The 8,796-nt window shown below is 50.7% G+C and overlaps 1 protein-coding gene across 4 annotated transcripts in view; it reads left to right on the top strand.

Moving 5' to 3' along the window:
- Positions 1-547: 547 nt before the first annotated feature.
- LOC115940625 (uncharacterized) overlaps positions 548-8,796 on the top strand; it is a 100,318-nt gene continuing 92,069 nt past the window's right edge. For 2 of the 4 annotated variants that reach the window (XR_004075357.2, XM_081814889.1), the window contains exons 1-3: positions 548-1,170; positions 3,487-3,690; positions 4,751-4,803. Coding sequence is in view for 2 of the 4 variants with exons in the window: in XM_081814889.1 (XP_081671015.1) it covers positions 3,640-3,690; positions 4,751-4,803 (104 nt within the window). In the remaining 2 variants the exon portion in view is untranslated. The remainder of the gene's footprint in view (positions 1,171-3,486; positions 3,691-4,750; positions 4,804-8,796) is intronic. The other 2 variants (XR_014143740.1, XM_081814888.1) reach the window with 1 other exon arrangement.

The following is an 8,796-nucleotide window of genomic DNA, read 5'->3' as shown; positions in this document are numbered from 1 at the left end:
AATCTTCTATGCAAAGTGCCTGGAGCAGTACCTGACACACAGGCGTTGCTCAGTGTTAGCTGTCACCCTCATCACTGTGTGCCCGCGAGCAGGGAGGGCAAGGATGGGACTTAGGTGGGCACCGCCAGCAGCCGCTGGAATCGAAGAGGAGACAATATATGGCAATGAACAGATTGCTTTAGTCCTGGAAATTACCTGAAAATTCTGGGTTCTGACTTAGAAGGTAAATATGACCTTACTGAAGGAAGTAAGTTGGAGGAATTAGGATCGGGGAGGCAGGAAAGGAGTGGATGTCTGCAAGAGAAAAACGTGGATCCGTGAGGATCGCGTGGGGAGCTCTCCTTGTCAGCCAGGAAGGTAATTCGGAATTTGGGGGTCATCGGACTGCAATATAAACGATCTGATTAGAAGTCTGGCCCTGTACCTGTCAGAGGAACTCTGGGCGGTGTGTTAAGTGTTCCTGGCCGTAAGGCAGCTCTTGGGAAGAAAGGCTTGGCAGGAAAGCCAGAGGGCGAGAAAGCCACCAGGTGAGCAAGAAGCCAGGTGATTGCAAGTGGCGTAAAGTGGGGCGATGACTACACCTGTGGGCCAAAGGTAACGAGATGGCAGGACATTTGTGCACGGAGATCCAGGAGGAGCCCCGAGGAGGTAAGGGAAGAGGCGGCCGGCTGTGTAAATGGAAGGGGTCAGAACAGAGAGGGCTGTGGCCGCACGCCCAGGGACGACCGATAGAGGAGCTGAGGGGGCAGCGGGGCGGGCCGGGTCAGAGCAGCCAAAGCAAGGCGGTGGCAAACTGATTTCCGCCCGGCCAAGGAAGAAAGTCCAGGCAAGAGGCTGCGCTTCTTTTCCTGGGAGGCTGAAGGGAGCCGAGGACAGGGACGTGCCAACTGCCACACAGCTGGAGAGGTAAACAACTGGCCAGATGTTTTACAGACAACCTGCGCGGCAACCCGACCATATGGCAGGTATCAGGACTGGTGCACAAGCAGGGGCCAACCCCGGACGCTCACGCTGGTGTTCGTGAGCCCCGGCGCGCTCTGCGCCGTGCGTGCGTGCCAACGTGTGCGACGCATGGAGGCGCAGGACGCAGGACGTGAAACCCCAACGTGGCTCCTGTTTCAGGAGAGCGAAGTAGGGAGCCTGGTGACAAAGCAGGAGCCTGGCAGAGAGGTGAGAGAGGGAGTTCGCGGGAGCCAGTCGGAACCTGAAGCTCGATGTTCCGTGCTGTGATTGATGAGTTGTGGTTCAAGGGTGGAGCCATTTTAGAACGTCCTGTTCCTGTCAGCTCGCGGAGCCGGAGGCATTAACAGCCTGGTGATGGGGCCTCCGGTTACCTCTTTTGGAAGACTGGCCCTTTCAGCCCGTTTCAGCATTCTGTGACCGTGGGGCGGAGAATTCTTGGCACAACTCACAGAGGTCCAGCTCGTTAACAGCCTCTCATTTCCTGCTCCTCCAAGAGAGTTAGCCACGGGGGTTTTCAGTCCGAAAGCGGCGGCCTTGAAGGCTGTGGAGGGCAGTTGCTGGCGAAGAAGCTAGCTGCCGCCCTGGGCCCTGAGCCCACCGCGGCCTGGAGATGGGGTGCGTTCTGGCCAGCAGTGGCAGGTTCAGGGCCCTCTGCGGCCATCCCTATGGTTCTGTCCAATCTCAATCGAGTGACCTTCCCTCCTTCCTCCAAAGTGTGAACTCAGGAATGAGAATCAACATGGGAGGGAAGTAAAATAAAAGAGCTAGCAAGTTAACACCAACAGAAATTTTAGCTCACAAAATCAAGACTCGGGTGGTGCAAGATGCCCTCAATTACTGGCGAGTCCAGTCCTAACTGAGCAAGTTTCTAGAATAGACATTAGTAATGGGAGAAGAAGGGAATGAGGGAGGGGGGAAAAAGTGTCTGGAATGTGAGAGCACAGTGGAGGGCGGCTGAGGTGGATTGGGAGAAACAGGAAGTGTGAGCCGATGGCCAGAGGTGAGGGCCGGTGACCCGCGCGCCGGTGCAGGGGCCACCTGGGTGACAGAGGAGGCCAGTGTCCTGTGGCCAGGCTGGGTAGGGCAGTGAGGACTGGAGGTAGGCGGGGTGCGGAAGTGTGGTGGTTAGGGCGCCACTTAGAAGTGGATTATTAACAGGGACCCAGAGCTTGCGTTGGGGAGTTGGGGGAGGGCTGCACTTTCCTTGGGAATTGGGAAAGAGGCAGAGGACACAGGGCTCAGGAGAGCTGCTGGACATTAAGAAGACCGAGGAGATCTTGCTGAAATAGAACCACTGGGTCGGCATCTAAACTTTCTTGCAGGATGAGTAGAAAATATGGCTTGAGGGGCCTTTGCCTAGAGAAGACCCTTGATAGTTTCTGCTCCCCTTCCCCTTTTCCCCCTCATTCTCACTTTCAAGATTGAGAAAATGCTTTGCCAGCAAATCCGACACTGTCTGGTTCCTTCAGCTCCATATAATGTTACCTTTTGTGTCACTGTGGGCATCTTGCAAACAAGTTCGATGACTGGGGATTCCAGCTGCCTCTTTCCCCAGTGACTCGCTCAGCAATGATTTCTCTTGTCTGTATTCTGTGCTCTTCCCAAACTCATCAGCAGCACTGAGGCTAGGGGCCATTTGCAATTAAGTGGGGTCAATGTTTATTAGCTCCAGGCAAAGGTGTTAGGTTAGCCCTCCGGGTGTGTTAGGGGAGGAGCAAAGGATGGGGACTTAATTAGGCTCATTTGATGAATTCCTCTTAAGTTTTGCATTCTCTCCAACTATATGTGTGTTCCACAAACACGCACTGAACATCAGTTTTGTGCAATATATTGTCCTGGGTTCTTGCGCTTGCAAAGACGGAAGCCACCCCGGTAGCTCCGTTCTTTTCTCTTTGCCGCTGGGTTTCCAGGGAGCATCTGGGGAGCTTAACATCTAGGAATGGACAATAAGGCATTTTCCTGAATAATCATAGCCTAAAGCAGAATGGGGTAAGTACACTAAGAGGTGTCTCGATTTAAATGCTTGGGAGTTCATAGGAGGAGAGATTTAGCATGCATGTTGAAATTGTATTCAAGTACAAGTTGTACTGGGAGGAAATAAATAACCTATTCACTTCATAGTAATATAATAAATAAAATATTATTGACATAGTTGGCAATACTATTTAGGTGTTGCGAAAAAGTCTGATGTATAAATAATGGGGTGTTTGTGGAACCACAGGATCTAGGATGTTAGCAGTACTGCAGGCAAGCTTGAAAGACATCCAGTTCAATCTCCTTATTTTGTGGATTTACAAACAGATGTCCAGATAGGTTAAGTCAATTGCTCAAGATCAGAGAGCTCGTTTTCGGCCAAGGCAGGAGAAGAGGCCAGGGCTCACTCGCTGTTCGCACTGGGGTGGTGACATCAGCCACAGTCCTGCCTCGGCTGAATGACTGCCCTAAAAACACCGTCATCCCATTTGGGAGATTTATATCCTGATCCCAGCTTTCTTACCAGTAAAGCTTTTTGTCTTGTTACAGAATGCAATGAATGGGACAGTTCTTTGCTGAGGACTCATGGGCCGGAGTATGAGTTGCTTCTCTAATTATGTTCAAGAAAATGTTGAGAAGTTTCAAGGAGAGCTCTGACTGCCTTGGCCCCCCTCTCTTCCCATCCTGTCTCCCCTCTGCGGCATGCCCAGCCCCTGCCCCACCTTCTCAGGGATCCGCTGCCTCACTCTGCAGGTGTGTGTCCCCCACTCACGCGACCCAAGAAGGGAAAGTCAGCCAGTCTGGCTTGTTCTGTCTCTGTCCATCTCTGTGTCTGTTGGCCAGTCTGCCTGTTAGTCCCTCTCTATCTGTTGGTCAGTCTCTCCTTCCATTTGTCTTCCTGTCTGTCCTTCTTTCTCAGTTCTCTCTCACTCTTAAGAAATGCGTGATTTTCCTCTCATCACATTTGTACTACTCTCCTAGCTTAATTTCCAGTTTTGGCTCTTTCATAACAGAAGTCAGCCTTGGCCCCAACTCTGCATCCTGCCTGCGTTGCAGAGTCTGTCTGACTCCCTGTTTCTGGCTCAGTCTTGCCACAGACCCCGGCTCCTATCCCCCTGCACCACATCCGATTGGCTCCGTCTAGCTCTTCTCCCCCGGCTGGGCAGCAGGCTCTTTCTTTTGGACCAGTTGTAGCAGACCAGAGTTCTTTGTACAAACCATGGCCATCTGCAGTTGTCCTTAAAATGTGATTTATGAGGGATGTTCATGGCTCCGCATCTCTGGGATCCACTCGGTCACGTCATCAGGACTCTGCCTGGCAAATTGCCCCTTCTTCCATGATGCCAGCCGTGAGTGACTCTGCCCTCCTCTCATCCCGGCCCATTGGTTGTGGTGCTCCTGTGGCACTTCTTCAGCTCTGCCTTGGGCCACAGCGAGGTCTGCCAATTCCTTTCTGGCGCTAGAATGGAAGTGACCGCAGGCTAGGAACCCTGTCTTGAGCATCTTAATCAGGCTCTGCACACTGTCTTGCACACAGACGGCTCTGAAGAAAAGGCAGATTCTGGCCTTGTTTCAGTTGGGCAAATCTGAAAAACTTGCAGGATTCCTTTTGGGGGTAAAAATCTACTTGGAGGAATAGGGCAAGGGTACATGCAAAGGGTATCGTCATAAAATCACATAGGAGCAGCCATGACACCACCACCACTGCCATCATTTATAGAACCTTTCTGCCAGCCACTATTCTAAAGCGCTAAATATACTTTGTCTCCTTTAATCCTAGCAACAAGCCTTATCTACTCTCTCGTTTTCACAGATAAAGAAACAGAGCCTCAGAGATCGAGCAAGTTACCCATGTTCACAGACCTGGTAAGTGGAAGAGCTGGGTTTTCAACCCAAGGGTGTCAAATGCCAAATCTGATCTACATTGTGGGCAGACTTTGGTAGAATGATGGAGTGATCTTCCTAACCTCTCTCTCAACTAACATATAAGAGCTCAAGGTCTCTTGGGCAACCATTTTGTTTCTAAATCTCTGTTTATTTTCCTCCTTGGTCTACTCCGTGGCATTACCACACAGCTGGTAGTACGCGTTTTTTTTTTTTCCTTCCAGATTTAACACACAAAACACATCATTAATTGCTCCACTTCTAAAGCTTACGTCATACTCTTTGATCCCTGGCATCAGGATTGTTGTTAAAACGTCTCTTGGACTCGTTCCCCATGACATTCTAGTTAGGGTTCTTGCAGCGTAATTCCACTTGCTGATGTTTTCCCTTGCATTGCATTTTGGATGATGAATGGTCCCCCGATGCTCCTAGAATCTGCCTTCTCGCCCTTGGGCACTGACTGTGTGGGTCTTCTTTTTCCTTTCTAAAGGCCCTGCTTGCCTTCTGGAATGGTTGGGGCTCAGAAGCGCTTGCAGGCAAAGCACCTCTGGACGTTTTGGTTTGCCTCCACCCATGGCCCCTTCTCGTCTTCTTCACTCTGGCTCCTCCACTCTGCCCCCTCGCAGCCTCTGCTCTCCAGCCTGTCGTCGGAACCCACGACACCTTGCCCAGTCTCTCATCCGTCCTTTCGAGGCTTCCTCTGAAGTTTCCATCACTTGACCCGTTCACATAATCTCTTCCTTGTCTCTCGTCATGGCTGAGGCAGTTCCTCAGATCTGTTTTCCTGAGGCCTTTGGGAAAGGGCTGTCCATTTCAGTCAACATGCTTTTATTTAGCCTCTTCTGTATGCTGTGGTGTGTGGTTAGAGGGATGGATAACAGAGTCCTAGAATTCTTTTTTTTTTTTTTTAAAGATTTTATTATTTTTATTATTTATTTGACACAGAGAGAGAGACCGCAAGCGAGGGAACACAAGCCGGGGGAAGTGGGAGAGGGATTAGCAGGCTTCCCGCTGATCAGGGAACCCCCGGATGATGATGATGCGGGGCTCGATCCCAGGACCTTGGGCTCATGACGTGAGCCGAATGCAGACGTTTAATGATTGAGCCACCCAGGCGCCCCAGAGTCCTATAATTCTTAAAAATACAAATAGACTTTGTTGTTTAGAGCAGTTTTAGGTTCACGGCAGAATTCCCGTATATCCCTGGACCGCACCCATGCACAGCTTCCCCACCCCCACTATCCCCCATCAGAGTAGCACATTTGTTATAATTGATGAACCTAGATGGACACTCCATAATCCCCCGAAGGCCGTAGTTTGCATTAGGATTCACTCTTGGTGGTGTATATTCTATGGGTTTGGGCAAATATATAATGACATGTATCCACCATTGCAGTACCATTCAGAATAGTCTAACTGCCTTAAAAATCCTCTGTGTCTCAGAGGAGGCTGGAACACAAATAATCACAAAACAATTTGGACAGTGTTAGAGTAGAGATATGAAAAGAGAGTGTTCAAGCACAAAGGAGGGGTAGCTAATGCACAGAAGTTTTTTTGGGGGGGGCAGGTAAAAAATTTGAGTTCTATATATTTGCAGAGGATAAGAGTCTTGTGAGGCATATGAGGCCAAGGGGCCACCCTGAGCAGGGGCACGCAGGCGTGTTTGAGGGAATACACAATGTGGTATATTGGGGGTAGTTAAGAGAGAGAACTCTACAGTCCCATAGATGGAAATGGGATTCTGACCTCATCATCATGCTTCCTGTGTGATCTTGGTCACATGACTGAGCCTCTGTAAACCTCAGTCTCCTCATTTGTAAAATGGGGAGGATAATAGTACTTGTTCGTAGAACTGCTCTGGGGGTTCAGTGGATGCATTTAATTAGCCCAGTGCCTGGCCTCTGTGTGTGGATCTGAATGTCAGCCAGTGTCGAAGCAGAGAGGATGCTGGGAATGGTCCTCAAAAGGCAGACTGTAAAGGCCCTCGCTCCATAGGAAGGAGTTTGAACTCCTCTTCTAAGTCAGTGACTTTCAGTGTTGAGGGCACATGAGAATCACCCGAGACTTTGTTAAAAGGCAGATTTCTTAGTTCTTTCTCCAGAAATTCTCTTTCAGTTGGTCTTGGCTGGGCCCAGGGATCTGCACTTTTAATGGCTCTGATGTGAGGGGTCCAGATCACACTTTGGACTAGGTCACTGGGAGATCAGAAGCTTCTCGTAATATCTTTACAAAATGAATCAAGAGTTGACAGATGCAGAGACTGCAGAAAGAGGTTTAGGACTTCCTTAAGGTTGGGCAGCAAATCGGTCCGTGGAGCTGGAGCCAAATCCTGGGCAGGCTTCTGGACTCTGAGCCCGGGCTCTTTCTGCTTTATGCTGACACCAGCCACCCAGTGCCGAATGAAAGCCCAACCAAACCCCTGGCCGCTACGGGGCTTACGGGGCTGGATGGAACAGCACGTGTGCTCTGGCAGGCTGGGATTCAATGAGGGGCCTGTGCTGTCACTGAGCACGTGTGAGCTGCACACGTGCAGTCAGCACTGCCCTCCCCGCTCCCCCTGCTGCCGACTACTCTACGGATTCAGAGTAAATATGCTTATAAATGTCCACGTCCTGGAACCGGGCTCCTTGTAGCTCTGACAGCACAGATTCTCAGAAAGGTGAGACCAGGCACCCCTTTGGGAGAGGGCTTTTTGCAAAAGAGCATGAAGTCCTCAGGGGGTCTCACCAGAGGCTTCATTCTGGGTGTTGGGGGTGCTCTCCTGTCTGCTTGGCTTCCAGGGAGGACTGTATTTTATTTCCTTGTGTCCTGCTTGCCCTCTCCTGGTTCCTAGGGCTGTAAGAAATTGTCTCCACCTCTTATTGGAGGGGCCCCTTGCCTTTTGGTAGCCAGGACTAGTTCTTTGAGCTACCTGGACAGCTTTCATTATCACCAAGCTTACAAAGAGAACCCTCCCCCTGCCCCCTTCTTCTCCAAGAGGATCCTGAAGACATTAATTGAGGTCGGTAGGCCCCTGGTCACAAAAAGCTGTCAGTAAATTCTGCATTAGGAGTCCCTGCTCTGGTTTCCAGTTTGTTCTTAAATCCTCCAAATCAGCCAGCCCCTCCTCAAATACAAAAGCTTTGAGTGCTTGAGTAGCCAGGACCTCTTTTTAACTTTTGGCTTTTCCTGGCAAAAATATTTGAGAGCAAATTTATGGGATTGGCTGGATGCTCCCTCTGCACCCTCCCCACCGGTGCCTTTTTTAGTGGGGGGGGGGTGGGGGAAGGGGTGAAACCCCATATGAAGTGGCCACAATGGAGCCGAGAAAGGACCAGCTGCATTGGCCCCAAGTCATGGACAGAGCTTATAAACTAAGTGCTGAGGAAACTGTGAAGGCCATGGCCTCAGAGAGCTGTTGATGCCGAGTCTGGGGCTGACGCGGGCCCTTGTTGGGGCCAGTTACCATGGCCAGCTTTAAGCTTCCTGGATGCTCAAGGCTTCGCAGAAATGGTACATAAAGTTTCCCAATCCCACTGTGGCTACAAAAGCAGAGGCATTTCTGCACTTTTCCAGAGGGACTTGAGAGAGCAGGGGGCCCGGAGGTCTCCCTCTCTGTCCACTTTGATGGTGACCGGAGTGCCCCAGGAGTCAGCGACCCTCCTGCACCTCACTCCCTGCTGCCAAATCATTTCTGCTCTCAGGCTGACGCTAAACAAAACAACCTGGTGCTTTAGATGCATTATCTCAAATCATAACCGGCTGGGGAGCTGCTCCCCCATCCCCATTTTACATACAAAGGCTAAACAAGTGGCCAGAGCAACTGCACAGCTGGGCTTCACCTGCAGGTTGGCATGAGTCCTGTGCTGGTGCTGTTCCTGCGCCCAAGATCCCATGTTGTATTGTGTCCCCTGGAGTGAGAGTCAGGTCATTATCCCGGGTGACAAGGAGGTTGCTTGGTAACCTAAACCAGTGGAAAAGCATGAACTGCAGCTT

This window comes from Leptonychotes weddellii, chromosome 3, assembly GCF_054177405.1.
Source record: "Leptonychotes weddellii isolate Sample4059 chromosome 3, ASM5417740v2, whole genome shotgun sequence".
Taxonomy (NCBI): domain Eukaryota; kingdom Metazoa; phylum Chordata; class Mammalia; order Carnivora; family Phocidae; genus Leptonychotes; species Leptonychotes weddellii.
This window is presented reverse-complemented; position numbering and strand designations above follow the sequence as displayed.